This window comes from Ostrinia furnacalis, unplaced genomic scaffold (assembly GCF_004193835.3).
Source record: "Ostrinia furnacalis isolate ACB-3 unplaced genomic scaffold, ASM419383v2 OfSCF5095, whole genome shotgun sequence".
In the NCBI taxonomy this organism is placed as follows: Eukaryota; Metazoa; Arthropoda; class Insecta; order Lepidoptera; family Crambidae; genus Ostrinia; species Ostrinia furnacalis.
This window is the reverse complement of record NW_021135334.1, coordinates 98344-122041: the sequence shown is the minus strand read 5'-3', so window position 1 is coordinate 122041 and position 23698 is coordinate 98344. Positions and strand designations below refer to the sequence as shown.

Sequence of the window (23698 nt, the reverse complement as noted above, 5' to 3'; positions counted from 1 at the left end):
TATGCCAAATCCGCTCCAGTCCAAGAGCTTGAAGACATCTTCCAGGGCGGTGGTAAACAGTTTTGGAGATATGACGTCTCCCTGTCTTACCCCTCGCTGCAACTGGATAGGTTTCGAGTCCCGATCCTGGAGGCGGACTGACATTGTGGCGTTTTTGTATAAACTTTTTAACACTTCGATATAACGATAGTCAATTTGGCACCTTTGGAGAGACTGTAGCACTGCCCAGGTCTCGACCGAATCGAAGGCTTTCTCATAATCCACAAACGCCAGGCAAAGTGGCTGATTATACTCCTCGGTCTTCTGTATAATCTGCCGCAGCGTATGTATGTGGTCTATGGTACCAAAGCCTTTTCGGAAACCGGCTTGAATTTGAATTCGAATAAAGGTATAGAATCTCTATTTACGATATTCAATTTCGTAAATAAAGAGTAATCTTCAAAGTTAATAAACAAAGGAAAATATCACAATAAGTGAAATAGTTGAAATCCATATAAATTAACGAAGCATTGTACACATATTTTACACAAATTGTCGGATTATAGAGGATTTCGGTTACCAACTTTCTACGGTAGTAGATTGCGTTTCAACGACGAAGAGAAACCGTGAAAAAGTAATTTCCACGATTGCTATTCTTCCTTGATATTTGTTTGGTAAACAACTGTCTGACTCTGAGATATTTCTAGTGGTATTGGAGGTGTCATGTACCGTTTTGTCACTGGGGCAGGTCACAAGCGCATTTCCCAGAGGATGAGGTGAGCGTCTTTGGGATTGGGGTCAGCGGCGGGCGCTGGCCTTTCGGCTGCGTCAGCCGTCTGCCTCCAATCCACGTAACCTCGCCCTCCTACTATCGTCACTACGGACCTCCGGGCCGCACTCTCTCCTAACACATAGTCCGAGCCCCTTAAACTCCTAGCTGCACTCTTCCCAGTCGTTTTGGATTCTTGAGCGTTCGCAGAATCGCTCCGGGATATCGAACGGTCTGATGCGGTGGATTTACTCGAAGTCGAGTCCGGGGTGGAAACGGCAACAGGTGCCAGACTCGCTGCCCCAGAAGCGCCCGAACTTGTTCGAGAAACCCCACGGAGGGCCATCGATTCCTCGCTGCCTGATGAGGTGCAGAGACTTGACGCGCGAGAATCGACTGACCAGCTGGATAGATCGAGACTCCTCGGTCGGCCTGCCCGCATTCGTAGCCGGCGGTCGAGCGTGCTAACTCTGAACGGAATGGCGGCGAGTTCGGGGTCACTCCGTCTTAGGGCTTCGCCACCGGAGCCACTTACGTCAGCCTCCCCAACGCAGTCTTTGACGAACATCAAGTCCCCAAATAAGCCGTATACGTCACACGCGTTCAAGTTGGCGCACTTCGGCAGCGTTTTGCTGAGCCGCACGTCTCCCGGTTTCTTCCTGCGAACGACCGCGGATTGAACTCGCTGCGGCCGGTACGGGCTCGTCTCCTCCGATATCCGCCTCTCGAGTTTAGGTTTATCGATGTCATTCTCTTTTGCTTCCTCCTCTTTGAATTCGTGCAGCGTCGCCGAGTTGGCTAGAGCGCGCGCATTTGACAGATTCCGTCGCACCGTGTTCACGTCGACTTCCCTAGTTTCAGGCACCAATGACAGTAAAAACGTCACCGGTCCCGCGTGAGCGTGATAGGAAACTCCCATGTGTCCTCCTACGAGAGGCAGTCCTTCTAACTTGGGAAGGGGGACGGTCACAGTGACGCCAGCGGTTGTCCCCACCCACAGTAACCCTTGTCCCGCCAGCAAGGCGGAAACATGAGCGGGTTTACTGCCCTCCCTAGCACCGATGGTCTTCGCTACGTCTGCAGCGATGTCAATGTTTTGCAGATGCTCGAACGTCTCCGCGTGGTACAGACTGACGTACGTGGAATCTGAGAACGCGGTCCATAATCCGACGCCGGAATGCGCGAGGTATTTCACTGATCTGTCGTCGTCTCCCTTGAGTTCTAATATGCGCATGATTTCGGCTGTGAGCGCGTTGATAGCGAACACGCGTCGCGCGCACGTCGCGTAGACGATTCCGTCGACCGGTAACACGCAGTGGACTGGTTTGTCGCCTAGTTCTATTGCGAGTGGTTCGTGTAGCGCCCAGGAGTCATCGTGGTTCCTTCTGAAGACTGAAACTCGTCCGTTGGCGAGTCCCACGAACATGGAATCGCAGTGGTAGCGGATTTGCGTGACGGCCGCGATGGTCTGGACTTCAGTCAATTTTTCCTGCTTCTCCGGTTCGACGCCGGAGAATATGATGATCTTCTTGTCCTCAGTGCCGAGCCACACTGTGTCGCCGCACAGCGTGGTCACTTGTCGGAGTCCTTTTGCATATTCCATGGAGGTAACCTGCAAGGAAACGCAAATACATTACTTCAATGCAATAACGTCGGTACAATAAAAAATATAAACAGAAGCATTTAATGACTCCTCCATTTAACAAATTCATTTAGATGGCACGTACTAATTGCTCTAAAAATTACACGTGCTATGCCCATTTTCACCATCAATCCCTAATTTTTAAGTGACCCCCTATGGTAACACTTAGGTACTGTGTCTATGTACCTTGGTGTCGGGCAGGTCGAGCGTGACGAGCGTCTTGAGCTTGGCGGCGCGGTGCGCGAGCACGGCCACGTGGCTGGCGGCCGCGCCCGCCGCGCACACCCATAGTAAGGAGCGCGCGCGCCGCATGGACGCGCCGCGCGGGCTGCCGCTTGACGTGTAGAAACAGCCGCAGCGCACCTGGTGGAACGAAATAGTGTTTATGGTACGGTCACTTAGGGCTGATTTTTCAATGGTCGGATATCTTCTATCTGAAGAATAAAATTGCCATTTTGACATATTTCCCATACTAAAACTGTCAATGTGCCAAACTTATTCTTCAGATAAAAGTTATCCAACGATTGAAAAAAATTTGCCCTTAAAGCTTCAGTAACCAAAGCTTTCAATCTGCGTTCGCGTCCGGGTTCCAGACGTTAGCCATGAAAAAAAATCCGCCATTTCCATTTCTACCGAAGCTGAACGGAAATGAGATGTGGAAAAACGAAATCTGATTGGATGTTCAAAAACATCTCCTCTCCTCTCCGTTTTGGTAGAAACTACGGAGCTTAACCGAAGTTTCGAATGTTGTCGTCCCTCTCACACAAATCGATATACCAGCATGAGCAACGGTGACAGATATAACCAAAACTACGTAAACAACGATTCGGAGTAGCCCCTGGCTGTATGAACGAGATTAGAAGCCGTCAACTTGTATATAACAACCATCCTTCTGACGCAGTCGGATAAAAGGAGTAGTCCCCTGGGCCTTACTTACCTCAGTCAAATGCTTAGATGAGTACACAGGCGTAGCGGCTACAAACAACGGCATCTTATGCGCAGGCGCTTGCTGCGGCGCGGGCAATCGCCAGGCAGGCGAGTTAGCGGACGCCTGAGCTAACTGAGCTAATCTTAGCTCAGTGGCCCACGCGAGGCGAGCGCCCGGCTCGCTCGCTCGGAACGTCACTGGTTCCTCGCGCCCGCGTATCGTCAGTTGGAGGCAACAGGAATCCACCCACGCCATTTCGTCGTCTTTTTTCTGAGGAAGAAAATAAAATTAGGTTTGAATGTTGTTTATTAGATTAATTAGATTAGATTTGCTGTTCACAAACAGCTTTTACTATTCATTTATCATATTATGGCTGGGTATTGTAAGAACTGAGCTAAGCTAAGTATTTTAAGCTGGAGCGTTACGGGACTATTCCCACCACTGCAACTCCTGTGTAGCCAGGATCTACAGCTTGACCGCCACAAAAACCTAACCAATGAAGGTCAAGTTTGTCCCAGGAGAAAATTAAACTGTCATTGGACCCGCAACGAAATGAATCAGTAGAACATAAGAGTTCGAAATTAAGGTTCGACATTCCTCCATAGCAAAGCGGATGACATGTGACAAACAAAGGTTTAGTAACCTTATGAAAATGCACCACGACAACGGCATTTCTATCAGGGAAGATAATGGACATCTTTCAACTTAGATATTTGTTGTCATTAGAAGTATGTACCTGTATATTCTTCTGTATGTTCTGCAGCAAAGCCCTGAACATCTCAGGAGCCAGCTCAGGGTACGGCGTCCTCATAGAGGCAGCGAGGTCAGCCATCCGCGACACGGTCTCGTAATCGTACATGAGCGCTGACATCTCGTTGCAGAGAGAATCGCCAGTCGCAGTGCTTTGGTGCACGTTGCCGCTTGAGTTCGAGCGGAGACTGCCGCTGCGGTTCATGCCTGTAATCAGCGATATGTGAATGCGTTAAGAATGTTTCTTTACAGTGTTCTAGGCTCAGCGGCGCTGCAAGTGAAAGAGGCAGGAGGATGACGACTCAAGAACTTGCATGCAAGCCTAAATTCTTTCACATCGTCGTTCTCCAAGCTATTAGTGCTATTTATTTATTTATTTATACTTAAATGCCAAAAATATTAACATTAGGCAAACTTAATGCCATAAGGCATTCGCATCCAGTTTACCTTTATTATATTTATTTGTGACTTTATCTTTCAGCCATACGTTTTAAATTACCTTAACGGTAAGAGGAGGTGCCTGTATCCTGGTACTAATGTTAGTTGTAAGGCCTAGCGCTAGTTACAATATAGATTTTATCTGTTAGCAATACGTTTAAAAAAAATACCTTGAGTTTAGCACCCTGCTGTGAGCGTAGGCGTGGTGCCCGTGTTCAAAATATCCATATATTGTACATGATGCACCTACTTAAGCACCAGAATCTCTACGTAACCCTATTTCTCATTAATGAGTTTCTAACCTTGAGCCAGCACCCTGCTGAGCGTAGGCGAGGTGCCCGTGTCCAAAACGTCAACGTCTTGTACAGGGTGCGCCCACTTGAGCCCCAGCCTTTCAGCATCATCGCCGCCCGCACCCACAGATACGCAAACCACCAGATCGTTGAGAAGGAGAAGCCGACGAGGTTTGCACTTGGATATGCCACCCGATTGGTTGAATTCCTGTGAAGAACAGATTTTTTTTATTAGTCCCTTAATGCTGCGGCAAAGTAATAATTTACATCGATAGAAATTCACGGATCAAAAGAGCGATCAAATTAATAAGACAACACTCCTCCATCTCTTTGTTGCCTCAAGGCCTCTAGACATCTAAATTCGGCATTGAATGTATCAATTGAATAAACAAATCGACGTAGACAGCAATAGCCAATGGAATATGTACCAAACTGTTACTTGATGGGTTTTATTAACTAAACCTTTGGTCTGGAGAGAGATGCTACTATACAGGGTGTTTCTTGTAAGGTGTCAAGCCGAAGGCAGGTGATAGGTGAGGACTAGACCTATCGATTTCACCCCCATGTATGTTCTACGATTTTTCATAGTTTAGAAGTTATCGTCAATTTTGTGATTTTTTCAAATTGTATGACCCAGTAGGCTTTAAATTTTTTTATCTTTTTTTTGGGTCGACTTTTCTCAGATTTCTTTTATTTGACAGATTTCCTATTAATTGCAGATTTTTGAAAAAAATAATCAACTTCCTATCTTTTATGCAAGATACAAAATGTTTGCTAGAAACATAAAAAATATGCTATTAGCGGAACATTCTAAAATTTTCAACTTAAAAGTTAACTTTTAAGTTGAAAATTTTAGAATGTTCCGCTAAAAGCATATTTTTTATGTTTCTAGCAAAAATTTTGTATCTTGCATCAAAGATAGGAAGTTGATTATTTTTTTCAAAAATCTGCAATTAATAGGGAATCTGTCAAAAAAAAGAAATCTGAGAAAAGTCGACCCAAAAAAAAGATAAAAAAATTTAAAGCCTACTAGGTCATACAATTTGAAAAAATCACAAAATTAACGATAACTTCTAAACTATGAAAAATCGTAAAACATACATGGGGGTGAAATCGATAGGTCTAGTCCTCACCTATCACCTGCCTTCGGCTTGACACCTTACAAGAAACATCCTGTATAATATGTTGGTATCCATTCTGTGATTTCCAGACCAGACAAGACTTCAAAAAATATTACAACTTTATTGATTTATAATTTCAATTTGTAAACTAAGTTCTAAGAAATAATAAAAACTACTTACCAACTGCACCAAGTCATCCTGCCTCAACAGATGCCTCCTGTCAGCGCGTGAGGCCAGTAGCCTCGCGGCGCCGAACCGCGCCGCCCCTCCCGCACCCCCCGCCCCTGTCACACCCCCGCGAGTCAGCCGCCGGAGCGCCGCGCGGAACGCCTGCGCAACGAAAGTCATTTTAGCTTAGTAATCATCATCATTACTATAGTCTGGTCTCTCAGCAAGTAGAATTTTGTCCAATGACCCCAAGCTACCCATCCTTATCGCTCGCGCGTAATTATATTGCTGACGCGACTGTGCGACGGGCGCCCGCAATGAGTGTGCGAGCGCGAAAGCAACATAATTACGCGCGAGCGATAAGGATGGGGTAGCTTTGGGTCATTGGACAAAATTCTACGTGCTCACGGACCAGGCTTTAGTAATCATCATTATTATTATCACCATGAGGCTTAGCCGAGGCGCAGACCATCGATTTTTCGTCGGCCGATAGTTTAGTCGGGCAGTTGATCAGTATGGGCATGTATGGAAGTGCGCACATTACACCGATTCGATTTAGCCGATTCTTCATACAATTTAAAATCGGGCACAACTATCGGCCTACTAAAAATCGGTGCTCTGCGCCTAGGCTTAGTGCGAGTTTATTAAAATGACATTAAATGTATAACGAATTGTGCAGCGTCCCTAGCGGATACTTTCAAGAACTAAAATCATCCTAGCTTTTTTTACGCACTCGTTAACGACGACGTTCAATGCAAATTCGTACTAAGCACACAGTTCATTTTACAAGACCATAATGGCTAAATGGTATCGGTGTTAAATTGCCAATTGGATATCAGAAAAAGCGGTGATAGCGAAACGGTGAAGGCCGACTCAAGATCCGAGGAACGCTGGGATGATCCTCGCTGTTGCTGTACTATTGTGATGAACCTAACACAAGTGCATTATTTTGATTAGCTGGAGAGGTTAACGGGAAAATTATACTCAATGCGTAAACAGAAACCTCTCCAATTCACCAAACATAAATGAAGGATTTGGTCTACTCTCCTCACGAGGCACGGTTCTGGCAGAGTATGACCGGCTCCACTCTTCCCGTGCATGTAAGAAGCGACTAAGAAAGAACTATGTTAACATCCTAATAATACGACGTTACGACGTCTGATGAATTATATTTTGTAGATTCGTCATACAATACATAATGACATTATCTCCGGAATGCAATTATTATTAAGAAAACTAATAGAACTATGTATTTAAAATGTTCAATATTATAATTCTCAGCACAACAAGAAGCCGCAGATTATTTATTACAACATTCCTTACGGTCTGATTGCTTTAACAATAATCGTAAATCATGGTCTGTAATGTAAATTATCTCGGAACGGTAAATTAGTTGTAATGTAATTGAGTTTTATTGGTGAAATAATTTAGATTAAGTATAATCGTAGCAAAAACGATTCATGACGATTGCAATTCTGATGAAATATTGATGACAATAATAATAAGTACGAACGAATTCTAAAAAAAAAATATGAAATCTATGTACTTGAATTAGATGCTATTTTCCAAGAAACAGAAGCACATCACACTACTCATTTTTATCGCAAAATCGCTTATATGTATTACGACTGTGTTAGACGCCACAGTGAACAAAACAAAGAAACAAGTCTATGACAACATTATCACAGTGCAAATATTTGTTTGTTCGTTATTTCCCGCAAAGGCTAATCAATATTATTTGTAAACAACTAATATTTACCTAAATAAACTTTAAATATCAATGCATCATTTTAAATGTACAAAACTGAGTGATTAGTCTTGATAAAAATTAACTATCTAAACGACTTCTTAAAATTCATTATAAGTCGCTAATTTAAACAATTTTAAGTTATTACTTCCGATACAAGAGCGTTGACACCGCATTTTATGTAAATGCTCGTTACATAATATCAAATCCACATTAAATTAACATTAATTGCATTAGATTACCATTTAATCGTTGTTTTATGTGTTATGAATACATAGACCAGTGACCTGAGGAAGGTGTCACAGAACGATAAACAAAATTAGAATTCATGCTATTATATTAATGAAGAAAGTCACTCTGTCTACCTGTCTGCACGTTTTCAAACCTAAACCGGTCAATTAATTTCGATACAGAGATAAATGGGATAGGATAATGATGGCTTATACATACATTACGATCTTCTGTCACAGTAAGAAATACGAATACCATTTGATTTTGGAAGAGATAAATTGAATAGGAAAGCTTTTACTGCTGGAACAATACCTTTCCTACAATATAGGTACTCGTAGGTAGTATGAAATAGGTTACTTTTGTACGCGGCTCCGCATGCGAGCACCTTGGTCTAGCAAAAAGACTTTTGTAGTCTTTTAGACCCCCATTTGAATTCGGGACAAAAACAGACAATCCTATGTTTTTTCCATAAGCTCGTCGGTTCTGTGCTTTTGGCGTAAAAAAGGCAACAGACAGAAAGTTACATTCGCGTTTATAATATAATATAGATATTGAATTTTATGTTTTGTCTAAATCTCTTATTTGCGTCCTCTCCGCAAGGGTCTCAATCGATTTTACACGACCCAGTATTACTTTAACCCTACCATTGTTTCGGGACAAATAATAGGCCAGTGCTGAGAAGCAGCGCAAGAAACTCTTTCACCTATTAGGTAATCCAGTCCTATACTTTGGGTCTAAGTCTTACTTGCGTCCTTTCCGCGTCGCGTTTCCTCTCGTTGAGAGCCTTCGCGAGGTCCTCAATCGATTGTACAGGCCCCAGTATTCCTTTAACTCTACCACTACTTCGGGACAACGAATAGGCCAGTGCTGAGAAGCAGCGCCAGAAACTCTTTCACTTATTGCGTAATCTAGTCCTCTATTTAAGATCCAAGTATCTTACCTGCGTCCTTTCTGCGTCGCGTTTCCTCTCGTTGAGGGCCTCCGCGAGTGCTTCAAGCCGCGTCAGCGCTCTCTGCAAAGCCACGCGGTCTGCGTGTCCTGGAGGCGTGTGTTTGAGGAGATCCTGCAAAAAGGCACTTTATTTCAACCCGGGAGGTATGGTTTTACTTTGACACTGAAGATGTTTATAGATGTTGCAATTGTACAGTCGACAGCACATCAGACTATACATTTTCGTTGCAAAGTCGCCCCTATCGCAACTACGTAAGATACCACAGTGTTTACGTTGACGTGCTGTCGACTGTACATCTTATTTCAAGTTAAGTCATTGAACGCCGAGACGCTAGACACAATGGAAATTGTATTGTTCGAGGCTCACCGGTGAGCCGCGTGGCGTCCAACGTGTTAAGAAGCGTGGTTTTACATTGGTCTCGTTCTTTGAAGATGTTTATTACTGATATTGAATAATTCGACTTAATTCAACTAAGGTTTACATTGACAATGTGTCACTGACAATGATCGGCGAACGACGCCGAACGAACATGAGCAATGAGCATGATTTCGGTTCTCAAATAAAGCTCGATGTTCAGCATTTTACTACAGTAACTATGTTGTTAACATTTACTGTTATTTTATTTAACTAAATCCATAACGAATCCATACACTGACATTATTTCAAAGTTTTATTAGAATACTAATGTAAAATAATTGATATTCCTTCGGAGATAAATAGTGGCGTATACTTATTCACTAACAACCACTTAAATAGGTACTATCATTACAGGCTATGTACATGATCGTGCGCGATCTAATCTTCAACTTACAATAATGAGTATCCTTAATAGTTAATTTATACAATATCCTTACAGTAAATTACATAAAGTATAAGCTTAAGCAAGTTTTTCCTGTTATTTCGACCTCATCATCCCTTTGAAACATCTTCTAATACCGGATACATATTTATCTTGAGTATAAGTTTATCTACAGAATTGTCTAGTAGAAAATATGTAGAATATAAAAGTAAATTTTTATTTAAAATGTTAAAAACACATCATTTTACACGATTAACCGGACTTTAAGTACTAAAGTTCATAAGAAAATATTAAGGCGTTTGAAGTAGCCGAGCACCTTGTGAGTCAGACTAGAGGAAGCATTTTTAATTGCCTTCGTTGTCTACTGGTTAATATCAACTCGGGAGGTTCGATTTCCATTGGAACACAACGCAGTAAAATATTACACAGAAATGAAATTTTGTATTTATTGCCGTTTTTTTTGTAATTTGTTTAAGACAATTCTGGCTTGAATGATTCTGATTTTCCTAAAATAAGTATGACTCCGCCTCCCACATGCTACGAAACAATGTTGTTGCTCTTACATCGCCTGACGTCTCGGTTAACAGAACTCTATGTATACCTCCTTATTATTAGATAATAGCAAAAAATCATAAATTTTGTCTTGTTGAAGGTAGCAATGTCGTCATACCTATCATATCACCATCATTTCAGCCATAGGAATCAACAGTCTACTGTTGAACATAGGCCTCTCCAATGATTTCCATAATGACCGGTTGGTAGCGGCCTGCATCCAGTGCCTTCCTGCCTTTGTGAGGTCGTCAGTCCACCTTGTGGGTGGACGTCCTACGGTACGTGGCCTCGACTTCAGAACCTTACTGCCCCATCGGCCGTCAGTTCAGTCAGTACCTATCACATGCAGTTATTATAATACTACTCACTTGTAAGAACATGATGAACTGTGGAAACCGTTGCACCGGTTTGACCATTAACCCAAAGAACGACAGCCTGTCGTGTGCGCTGATCTGCTTCACTTTGAAGAAGTCAGCCAACGCAGACTTGCGTTTGGACTCCATCTTGGCCAGTTCCATCGCCACCGAGAAGTTGTTTATGAAGTCCGAGTACACGTCCAGTACGACGGCCTTAGAAAACGCGCTGAGGAAGACCTCGCCTGGAAGAAAAGAAACGAGTTATGTTAGAGCTTAGATGACATTAATATCTTAATATTATTGGATTAAGATATAAGGATATAAGGGATAAGACTGCCTAAAAGAAAAATTTGAGGAAAGCTAGCCGCGTAGTGAAGTCAGACAAGTCGTGAAATACGCTTAGAAACGCTTCAGGCCCATTAACTCAGGCGCAAAACCGACAAAAATCGGAGGTCTGGCGAGTCGATTTTTCACCATCTACGTAGGTTAACTACTTCCAACTTTGTTATAGTAGTGTAGCTGAGGTATTAAGATTGCGCTGTTTCGGCTCTATTGCCATGTCATTGGCGAGCATGGTAGATACGATAGATAAAAGTAAACAAAGCCAACATCGGTTGTAGATTTGCCTCTTTCCGTCATTTTTCACAATTACCACTGATATTCGTTTAATTTACAAAGATAGCCCTAAAAATTTGTGTAAAAAATCTATTTAAAAGCTAGTTATTTAAAACAGCTCACAAACTTAGTTGCAGACGATACATAAATCACTATGTGCTGAGACGTGTTGAATTTCATTCATTTCACACGCTGCAGTTTGCCGAAATGTTTTTTGTGGCGGATCCAAAGCAAACATGTGGTTGTATACCGTGTTACCAGACTTATGTTTGTTTTTTCTGTCTGACACTTAATACGAAACAGTATTGTAAACTTGTGTTATTATTAAATAATTAAATTATTTTGTATTCGCAATCTCTTTCTCGATTGATTCTAGTGAGAGCGACAACTGCCGCGAGCAGTATTTAAATAATTCAGAAATCAGATCGTAAATGATCAGATAACTTTTACTCGATCTTAGATATCGAGCACGTTAACATGCATATTGTATAGAAAACTGTGAGTGATTTACATAACGTAGCGTCACCTTGTCTACTAAAGAATTTGACGCTAAGCTGAATGCAACAAGCCGCAGACAAGGTTTTTTTAATGGCGTTTATTAGGGAAAACCTGTTCAGCAATGCACTGCTTTATCTTGACGATGATGACGTTAAACTGAATTATTTGTCGACACCACGAACCATTTTTCTCTCACAATCGTCAACCCAATTATGCCAAAAAAAATGGGTCCAACGTCGTAGTTCATCTTTGCTATACAAAATGTGTGGAAAAACTTACGTGAGCAGTGTCGATGGACTGACGAAGGTTGCAAGAGGTGTGACATTGTGAAAATCCTTAGGAGTCCCTTTGTCCAACAGTCTTATCTTTCTAGAACATTCTGGAACCTCACCAATTTTTTCATCGCGGTCCCACGTGCGCGCACAGTCGGCCAGCGCAGTTCGGAAGTGCAGGTGGCATTGTAGTATGTCAGGCAGCCGATGGAATAATGTTTGGATCTTGCAGGCGTTCAGTATCGCTGGACTGCTCTCTTCTAACGGCTTTTTGTAGTCCTGCGGAGTTGAAATTTAGGTTAGACGCTATACAAGATGGCCCATTCATGGATGATTGACAAAAAGGATTGATTCTACTGTTCAAATGCAACTTTCCTATAAGAACAATAACCAAATTTGTAGTAGTTCTGATGGGTGTGATTTTGCAATAAAATTATTTCTAATTCTGTTGACTGTACATAGAAATGTCGGCAAATTTTCTTAGCGTTTTAGCTTACCTACTCGAGTCACTAAATATGCGGAATTTTATAATTGTACAATTTTATAGTGAAACTTATTTGTTATGAGTAAAACCCTTTAACAAACAATCCTGCATTTGTCAGCGTTATATGCAGCTGCAGTATGGGACAAGGACAAACAACTTGTGGCGCCCCAAAATGTATTAAGAATTTAAGAGACATGTCGAAGTAACGAACGACATTTAGCTCACAGTATTTTAAATAAATAAACTCGTTAGATGTTATCTATTTTGACAAATAACAATTTGAGCTTTACATTAAGCAGTTTATAAAAACTTAAGTCGTTCGTCATTTCTTAAAATAGGTTCCAGCAATAAATGTAAACATTTCGACAGTGTGGCCTTAGTATGTGTATGTTAAGCGCAGTGTCCACTCACTAAGTGTCAACTTCTTGAGTCTGATTGCGCGAATTGCGAAAATCTTTTGTAAATGTGTTAATTAAGGTCGAATTTGAGAAAGACGTTGAGAGGAAACAGCAATTACATGACCGCATTCTGATGGCAGATGCACTGGGCTTTTAAAATGGTTAAAATACGGCGCCAATTTGAATGTAGCACTTGACAATAAGCATAATGAAACAATATTTGTACAGTACAACATATCGGAGAACTTTGTTGCAAAATAGCACTTAATACAATGGAATAACCACAGTGTTAGCTTGATATACTGTCATCTATACTGTCTGTTACCATTCGCGATAATTAGGTCGCGAAACTAATTGCCAATAAAATGCTATCATGAGAATCTTAAAAGGGTCAAAAATATAATGGATGAAAGCATTTTTTTTTTGTAAATTAATTAGGTATAATGATGTAATAAAGGGAGAAGCAGTAAATGACACTCTGTATTGATATACGCATTATACATGTCTCCTAAAGTGTATATGTAGTACAATCCGATCGAGCTAACTGCGCAACTTGCTGGAATGCAACTCTCCCTCGCACCTCAGTACACCTCCCCGCCTTCGTCGCATCCGTACCAGAGCATCGATGTGACGTCACAGCTGCCAGGCAGCGTTGCCAGACGTCCCGATTTTTAAATCAAATTTAAATGTCCCGCGCGGGACAGGCTCGGTCCCGCTTTTCGGAGAGAGATACTCACTTCACCAGACTATTGTTTGAAACGCCATATTATTCTAAAGACGAATTTAACGATAGAGTAAATCTGATTTAAAATATTTTTTTTTGTTAAAATACATTTTCTATGGCTACTTTTGCTATCTGTTGTCACGTAAACGTAATTTTAAGTCAAATAAAAAGATAAATATTTTAAAACCTTTGATTATATACGTTTTTTTACTATGTCCCGCTTCAGACGGAAGAATCCCGCTATTTTCACTCAAAAAGAACCAAAGTCCCGACTTGGCGAAAAAAAAAACTGGCAACGCTGCTGCCAGGTGAGCAGTTAACTCGATCGGGTTGTAAGTACGTCATCGTCAAATGTGTATACGGCTTTAATACTGGATATACTTAGAAAACGCAAAATCACGTATTCATTCGCTATGACACAATGGATACGACGGTATAATTCGAAGTAGCCGGCAGTTGTTACCTGCGCGAGGATAAGTATGACGGCATACAGCTATAATTGAATTTTGATTTCATACGTGGTTTGTTGCTTAACTCTTAATAAGCGAACTAGCAGAAAATATGACATTGATCATTCATAACGTAAATTCAAACTATTTTAGTTTATAGCAACACTACTGGACTAATTCCAGATAGGCTTGAAGAATGAGTGCATAAATGTTCAAATATATGTATTTGCGTTGCTTGATGCAGCGCAGCTACTGGCATGTGATTTTACAAATAGATATCTAGGTAAAACAATAATTTTACATAGATACTCTTCACATCACATAAAACTGACAAAATTAAAATGGAACCACAATTTATATCTTTTTTAAAGATTTAGAACAAATACACCAAGCTTTAAATTAAAGCATAAAAACTTTTATAATTTAAATTATTTATTTATTTATTATTCATTATTGAGCAATTACATATTTGATCGAAATAGCGTCCTAAATCCTCTTTAGGTTTGTCTAGACGCTATTGTTCTCTATACAAATAAAAACAAACGTTTTAGTATAAGCATTCACAACACTTTCAAACATTACACAAAACATTATTTTAGCGAGTGCGCACTACGATGACGAAAGACTCGACGTTCAAATATGTAAGTAAGTACTTTTATTTACTTTATTTTTAATGACAATCATTATTTGAATCATCATTACACCATTATACTCTGTAGTTGACAGTTGACACTGTTGTCAACTGTCAACGTTAATCAGAATTCAGCATTAGCGGTGCGCGAAATGTAACAAAGAGAACAATGCATTCGACTTCGCAAATCTAATGCAACAAGGACAGAAATTATTTCCAGTACAAGTGTGTCCATTGTTAACGTATAAGGGAGTAACATAATTATATATAATCTTATCCTGAATACCGTCCTCTATTGTTATCAGTTCAATCGCCTATGACTAGGTATCTAGGTGAAGGATAGAGTTTGTTACTACCTAGGCGCAATTCGATGGTATTAATTTTGCATTATAAGTTTTTGAATGGAAGATAAAACGTAGTTTCCTATTAATCAACTAGGTTTTACTTTGGTAATTATTTCGGCCATTATGTAATGGTAAAACAACAAATCAGTAAAAAATACATATGCAATCGATATTACATTTTAATACACAGTTTTTACATCATTTTGATTATTAAGGCACATGACTAGCTATATTTAGTCGTGATCCACGCATTTGCTATAAAATTGGACTGATCTTTAAACATAACTAATTAAGTTAAATCTTTTAATGACTCGCAAACAGTTGTGACTTTTCCATAAAAATATGAATCTAATACGGAGATGTGATATTAAATTAACGCGCTTCGCTTGTGCCAGAAACATTGTTGGCATTCAGATCAACAGCCAATCAACATCAGCAAAAACTATATTGATGATAATACCTATATACGTCTAGTTCGTGCCAACACCAATTTGTGTGGCAACAGAGCCAGAGACAAAAACTAATTCGCCGCATCAAGCGCAGTCGACGCGCGGCGCCATATAATGATTGAACACGATGATGACAACATTGTCAATATTCCGTTCAAAATCAGCCTTTACGTTTCAGTAATAAAGTCGCCATCCTTTTATGTGATCTATGCTCAAGTGACCTCGTGCACTCCGCTTGCAAATACTGCCTATTCAAAGTGCCCCACTTCCTAATATGCAAATACGTGAATTGTGGGCGAAACAATGCTGAAGTAGGACAGACAGGTTTATTTAAATAAGTTGAGATTTTTTGACATTACCAATACCTTGTTACACCTCAGTAAGACAATAATAAAAGATTCATGAGCCTTTGTCGCTGCAAAAACGAAAGGAAAGCCGCAAAATGCACATGATTTTAAAATATTTACTAAACTGAGTCAATGTGACAGTGAAACTTTCTTGTCTTTTGCTGAACGCGTGGACGCATTCGTTCGCACTGAAAGAGAAAATCTAGTGCTAGATAGACAATCTGAAATAATGCCGTGGAATTTAGACTGAAAGTGACACAAACTGGCAATGCCATTGTAACCCGCACGACATTCTCGAGTTATTATACTATGCATGTGAAAGGTAATTGTTCATTTGTATAAACACAACGTTTTCACATGTAAATTAGGCAAAGGTGACATTTGCCACTTCTGCAAATAATGCCATAGAAAGTAAGGATTCCGAGGACAGGTATTGAAAATGTTATTGCATGTTACTTCCGCGAAGTCATTTGCACTAGCCATTTCAATCTTTTAACCAATTAGTCACTACGATTAATTTTTCAATGATCAATGTATGAATGATAGACGTTACGCAACCCAGTAGCCGCCTAACTACATCCTCGACGGATTTCGATCAAGCAATCTCATTAATAAACACCACACATGGCCTGTTATGTCGACTTTTGCAACTGTCAGCTTACGATTTAATTAAGTATACTGTCAAGTCTGTCAATCCTGAAGAATTTAGTGCAAGAGCTTGCGGATGTACAAAATACAAACTTACAAAACGCATTAAGCAGCGTCATAATATTATCAAAACTAAATGCATTTTAAGTTTTACATTATAAACAGCCCGTTACTGCAACTGAATAAACATTGCAGCAACTGGAACGGAACTGGTATTGTGATTATGCTCGTGCTGTAAACAGCATTGTTCACTGGCTCCTGGCCTAGCCGTCCATATTTAACTGAACAAAGTGGCGGGCAGCTGAGTGATTAGTGTTACGCCATAGTAACTATTTATACGCTTCAATAATAATTGGTTATTGCCATCAAACTTCCTTCTTGGGAAGGAATTTCTCTTTCATGAGGAAATTAGTGTGACGTACGATTCAAATAAAGGAATCTAACAGTTTGATATTACTTAATCATTTGCCATGGTGATATTTTAAGAATGACAAGAATTCATCCTATGTATTTTAGATTCCCTGTAGACCTAATAGTTTTTTACGGCAGTTAGTCTTTTTCTTTTTATTTTGTTACTAGCTTTCCGCCCGCGGCTTCGCCCGCGTGGAATTTTGTCTGTCACAGAAAAACTATATCGCGCGCGTCCCTGTTTCAAAAACCGGGATAAAAACTATCCTATGTTCTTTCCCGGGACTCAAACTATCTCTATGCCAAATTTCATCAAAATCGGTTGCGAGGTTTAAGCGGGAAAGCGTAACAGACAGACAGACAGACAGACAGACAGACAGACAGACAGACAGACAGAGTTACTTTCGCATTTATAATATTAGTTGGGATTTAAACTAACTAAAGACATTATTATTAAAAGGTTTTTCTTTGTGATATTTATGAAATACTGTAAAGTCGCCACATAACAGTAAAAACATACGCACTACAGAGCACAGACTAGAATTGGTATCATACTCTTACGTCAAACAAGTATAAAGTATAAGAAATCTACCTGAGAAAAAAGATCATTGGACCAATTTTTAGTGCATATTTGTTATCAAAGAATTAACCGAATATTCAACTTTCCGACTCGATGTTCAATTGTTGGAACAGCTTATCCAAGATACCGCAGAACCTGTTTCATCTCAAGCAAGTGGCTTGTTGACAGTGCGCTTATTTTGGACGTCCACAATTACGCAACGCAAATATTTGAATGGCCATGTGCGGGTAATCGCTTATTTGTCTGTTAACTTATGTTTATTTATCAGTAACCTTTGACCTTATAAGTAAAGTGTGAGCTCTGCAATTATTCTCAAAAAGGTTTGAACTGTATTCGGTGTTGCTTGGAAGAAATGTGTGATTGATGTTGGTGAGTGTGATTTATGTAATTCCAGGAAGTGTCAACATTTCTTTGATGGTTACTTTCTGTGGATACAGAAGATTATGTTGTTAAATCAGTTATGGGATATAATGATGAAATTGTCGAGCAGCAAAATGTAGCAGAATCATCGGTCGACAAGAAAACTGTCAGTCATTTTTCTTTTGCCACTGCATCCATACTAATATTAAAATAAGTTACAGTCAGTCTATCGCGTTTTCAGTTTTAGACCGCTCAAGCAATTTTGGTGAAAATTATTACAGAGTTAAAATATGGGACCTAAGAGAAGAGCATGTCGCAAACTAAATCTTTAGGGGACAAAATTTCTTAGAGACGTCATTATTATTTTGATGTTGGGGAAAAAAAAATCATATAAAATACCTTTGGTAACAAAGCGTTTTAAATCAAGGGATTGTCACTTTAATAACTTTCTGTCGCAGAAAATCTACACAGGCAAGTCACGGGAAAACACTAGTCTTAAAAGTTCCCGTAGCAAATACTTGCATGTTAAACAAGCAAAAGAAACCGGCCATCGTTTATTACGCCGCACAAATATGGAAAGGCACGCATCATGTAGAGAGTATGGTATGCATGACTATGACTAACGTATGGCATGGCATCTTTTATGTTAGACAATGAATTCTCTGATGTGACCACGTGAACCAGGATAGACGGGTTCATCACTCGACTGGCATTTGTTTTGCCTTATTATAAACAGGCAAAGGTTTGCTTTAGGGCTGACAGCACTTTCAAGGATTACTAAACAGTTGTTGCTAATTTTGGTTGACTGTGTGCATGGAAATATGTTGTCAATATTTTTTATTATTTAATATGAAAGGCAACTCAAGTACAGGTTGTTTTTTTTAAAGGTGATCTAACAATACGGATTGATTCTACTGCTCAAATGCAACCCAGCCACTTTTCCCCCAGGAAAGAAAATAAAATTTAAAAAAAATACCTTTTCATACAAATTTCCATCAGCAATCAGTCATTTAGCATGGACGTTTGTGTATTTTTTAAGAATTTGGTTATTATTATTGCAGGAAAAGTTGTTGTATTTGATTAGTTCTACTACAACCCTTCTCTCGTTTGATCGCTTCTAAAAAAACAGCTTGTATTTATATTTTTTATACTGCGCAAAATTAATGTGATTAGCATAGAAAACAGCTTTCGGCGCTATCGTAAGCCGACAATTAATTATTATTGGTAAAGCCCGTAATTGCTTTTAAATTGGTAATTATTCAGTTAGTTGACTACGGAAAATTAAGCATGCCTAAACCAATTTCTGAGGAGGAAAAGTTTATTGACTATTCATTAGAAATGCGTGGACTGATAATGTCTTCATCGTACATGTTGAATTGATGATTGTATTTCTAAATTCCGCAATATTGAATTACAATAACATTTAATATCGTTATCTATTTTTATTTATTAGTCGGAATACTTGTATATGTATAACATTAACACGCCAGCCAGGTACATAGTAATTAAAGCTTATAGTTAATAGTAATAAAAATACGTATATTTCAGTGATTTATTAAATTTAGGGCTGATTTTTCAAACGTCGGATAACTTTTATCTGAAGAATAAGTTTGGCAGATTGACAGTTTCAGTATGGGAAATATGTCGAAATGACAAGTTTATTCATTAGTTACAAGATATCTGATGATTGAAAAATCAGCCCTTAAAGTAGTAATTCTATATTATTTATTTTGTGGTTGTGACAACCCCACTACAAACTCGTAGGGTCAATGATTGCATTTCAAATGTAAAATGAATATAAACAATGTAGCAAAAATGAGAATGTAATGTAAATAATTCTGCGGACTTTGGACTCCACAATAATGTATTTCGCAAGAATTAAAACTCATATCAGTGAAGTGTTTATAACAATAAATAACTGTCCCAGAATAAAATTATTATTATTACAATACATCATACTATCTAGTCTAGCACTTATCTCAGTGCCTGAGTTTGGAAGCGGCGCGGGAGGGTGTTTTTGAGACGAGATGTTTCAGCGAGACTTGAGATGTATGCTCTGTCTCGTCTTAATATGTATGTCAATGTATAGAATAGAATAGAAAAGAATAGAAATGGTTTATTGACACAATAAATAAAAACACAATACAGAAAAAAATCAACAAAAACACATATAGTAGGTAGGTATTAAAACAAAGAGGTAAAGGTGAGAAAAAACTGTGCCAATAGGCACCCGCTCAGCATTTATCGTTTATGTCACCCATCACGTGCCGCTCCCATACTTCAGGCACTCACTGAGTTATGCGCTAGCTAGACCTATTTAAGTTTTGTGACTTAACCCCGTATTCACAAACGATACGTGCTTAAGTGAAGCAGCAAATCGAACGCACAGCGTTGAATAGAGCTCTGTGATTGGTTCGTGTGTCACCCTGTGCGTCCACGGGCACTGTGAGACCTCATAGTAATGTTTGTGAATACGGGCGTTACTTATTGTACGAAGAACCGAATGGCGCAAAATAGGGAATGTCCATTAAAGCCATTCCCTGTTTGCGGTTTTTATTGTGGTTAGTGCCTCTATTACTCATTTACTTGATTATTTCTAAGCTTTTAATGTTTTATGGTTTTCCGGTTATAATGTTTTATGTACTTTACTACTAACGTCGTCTGGCTTGGCGTGTATTGTACAAGGCAATTATCAATTTAAATTAATTTAATTTGTCTGTCGCAATTTTAATTTTGTCTATGTGGCAACCGGCGTTTTATTCACCGAAAATAACTACTTAAGCTACGTTACAGTTAAACCTGTTGTTAAAACCCGGCATTGTTATAATTTTGTGATTCAGAATAATTATAATTCGTTGTAATTGCACAAGTGCTATCCTTTCCTGCTTTTGAGTTCAGTTTAATCAGCGTACAGATGAGTACGTCACTATTACGAGTTTATTCTATGTACAGTCACTAACATAATACTAAATAAGTTTACTACAAAATAACCTCTATCACAACTACAAAAGATACCAGTGTTTCGTGCCCGTCTACTTGTAATGAGACGTTATTCTATGCACAGTTTTCATCACATAATATTTAATAACTTTGTTGCAAAATAACCTCTATCACAACTACATAAGAAACCAGCATCGTGCCATCTCTTAATAACATAGATATTCGCTCTTAAACTAGCTGGTCTTTGTTTACATCGCATGCAGCGGTTGCGTGGGTGACGCTTGACCAGTCACCTGTCTCTCTATGGTTATTGCGCATGCGTCTCTTATCCTTGAGCTTTTAATTTGATCTGTCAACTGACATTTGGACCATAGACAACTATCAATAGTCAGTTATCAATAGGAATCGTGAAATGCCAGTACGACAAGTGAACTTGGATTTTAACGATAAAAGTAGGTACTATTCCAAATTGGGCTGATGTCGGTGATAATAAGTATCGCTAACTATACTTTTCATAGAAATACATCAGTCATTAAACGTACATTGCAGTGAAGTCTGACGCATGGTTCGAAATAGCACCCCAAATCAAAGTTCAGTTTCTAGTTAGTTTTAATAACCCATTAACGCCCAAATGAAAACTACGGTCAATTTCCCATAGCCAATGTTTATTTTCTTTATAAAAATACTTCAGAAATAATACTAAACACAAAGAAAACCAAAATCAAAATCAGAAGTTAGGTTTTCAGGGGTGTACTAAGTTTAGTACAATGGGCGCTTATGAGTCATATTGAGCAAAGCCTTCTTTATCCTGGCACAGTGTTTTCAGGCACTTGCCATAAGCTGTTTTGACTCTATTGAAACACACAGTAATTTTAAGCTATCAAATCAGCTTGTTTGCTGGTTTATTTTGATTATAACCATTATTTCATATTTCTTCTCCATCAACTAGAGCAAGACTATCTACTTTTATTTATCTTTTATAGGTCAAATATGTGCGTACTATATATTTGCGGAATGCTAGCTGATCTAAGCGACTATTGTGGGTTTACTATGCAGTGCAGTCTGCATGCATTTGAAATTGTCATGTCCACCATATAAGCTAATAAGACCCATCCACCGCTTTTTTTCCTTTTTCCTCAATTTGGTAAAGTTCTATAGACTAGTCATCTAATCTAACCCACTGATCTTCTTATTATACTAGAGCTGGACACCCTGTGGTTCCTAACTCTACTTTTTTTTTATCAAGAGACCCCATATAATGACATTTCCCAATGGTTCTAAAGCGTCAACATTTGTTTCAATGGTACCCACATTATTATCTTTCAATCAATGCTAATAAAATTACGTTTGCCTTGTCGAATCTGTCTCTAGGCTTTTTGTGAAAATCTTTATAAGTAATCAAAGGATACCTTTTGGTTCTGTTTTCACGTGTGGTTCCAAAAACTATGTAACTAAGTCTCTTTAGGTCGACAAATACGAGTACGAGTAGGTCGTAATTGGGGAAACAAAATGTTTCTTTTTGTTGTCTGTAACCCCATAAATAAAGAGCCATGTTATTGGAAAAAGAAAACAATGATTACATATAAAAACTATTAAGAAATAAGTAAACACTCTAATAATAATGTCGTTACCGTACTATTTTACGTAACGTGTCAAGCGCCCATTGTACTAAAGTTTGTACAGCATCACTTTGGGAGTTATAGCATGAAAAACTTTCCATGAAATGAACTTTTCTATGTATTTTTTATTAGGATATGTTGTTAGCTAATACACAAACAACTTATTTGGTATTTTGTGTAACATAAACCTAGCATAAAAAAATATCAAGTACCCACTAGCAGACATGAAAAAATCACTGAAACGAAATCGCAAAATACCCCCTTAAGATTGTATAATTATGGTCTGTTTCATCTCAGGATATAATGCATAGACCTTTGTTTACCGATTGTAATTATTTCCAGGGTAAAAATACTCACTAAACCAGATTTATCGTAACTTAAAATTGTGTACTATTTATTGTACGGCGGGCGTTAATGGGATAAAGAAGATCATACTAACGTTGACGAGCCTCTGCAGCGTGGCCACATAGGAGTTCTCGCTGTGTATGATAGCGGCGACCACGTGTCGCCGGCGTAGCTGGACCGGCGTGAGGCAGTCCGGCGGCAGACCAAGAGACGGCGGCGGCACCCGCCCTCCGCGCACCTCCCCGCCGCACGAGAACAAATCCTCCTCCAACTGAAAACACCATCACTTAAGTTACACTGCACAACACTAAACAACATCGAAACGCACCACAGTAACTAATAACGGATTCACTCAACGTGTGTTGCGTCAACGGAAACCTCGCGTAAATCGTATAAATAGTTTTAACGAATCGAGCGCGCGTCATATGGCGCGGGTGAACACCAAAAACCGGAACAACGACCCAAAATTATAACACAATCATCTCACACACCGACTTACATCGTACTCCGACAGTACATAGTGTGCCTTGTCGTGAAGGAGCTTCACGCAAAACATTTTGACATTGAAATAACTTCACATTAACGAAACACACGTTTATCTCTCACACACAGTAAATGTACACTGAAACGCAAAAAAATATTACAATTGTGTACATGAACCCGCGATGGTGGATCACTGGATACCAATCTGACATCATTATCACATGTCTAAACCGATTATTTGTATAACGACTTGAGACCTCCGAGGAGGTGTATATAGAAACTACGTGCGACGCGTTACTGCGGTTTGTTGTTGAGTGACTGCTCAATGGCTGGACGATGATTCATCTAAAATATATTATGAATCATGTGGACTGTCCTT

The 23698-nt window shown here is 39.3% G+C and overlaps 1 protein-coding gene across 5 annotated transcripts in view; it reads right to left on the bottom strand.

Annotated features, from left to right (window-relative positions):
• Nucleotides 1-643: 643 nt before the first annotated feature.
• Nucleotides 644-23698, bottom strand: part of LOC114360586 (rho guanine nucleotide exchange factor 10) — a 54194-nt gene continuing 31139 nt past the window's right edge. For 3 of the 5 annotated variants that reach the window (XM_028315324.1, XM_028315323.1, XM_028315322.1), the window contains 10 exons: nucleotides 22931-23107; nucleotides 12230-12389; nucleotides 10738-10967; nucleotides 9007-9129; nucleotides 6101-6250; nucleotides 4809-5007; nucleotides 4055-4275; nucleotides 3328-3588; nucleotides 2577-2753; nucleotides 644-2360 (listed from right to left, as the gene is read on the bottom strand). In XM_028315324.1, the coding sequence (XP_028171125.1) occupies nucleotides 729-2360; nucleotides 2577-2753; nucleotides 3328-3588; nucleotides 4055-4275; nucleotides 4809-5007; nucleotides 6101-6250; nucleotides 9007-9129; nucleotides 10738-10967; nucleotides 12230-12389; nucleotides 22931-23107 (3330 nt within the window). In that variant the 3' untranslated portion in view covers nucleotides 644-728. Of the gene's footprint in view, nucleotides 2361-2576; nucleotides 2754-3327; nucleotides 3589-4054; nucleotides 4276-4808; nucleotides 5008-6100; nucleotides 6251-9006; nucleotides 9130-10737; nucleotides 10968-12229; nucleotides 12390-22930; nucleotides 23108-23335; nucleotides 23440-23480; nucleotides 23622-23698 lie in introns of those variants that run through there. The other 2 variants (XM_028315326.1, XM_028315325.1) reach the window with 2 other exon arrangements.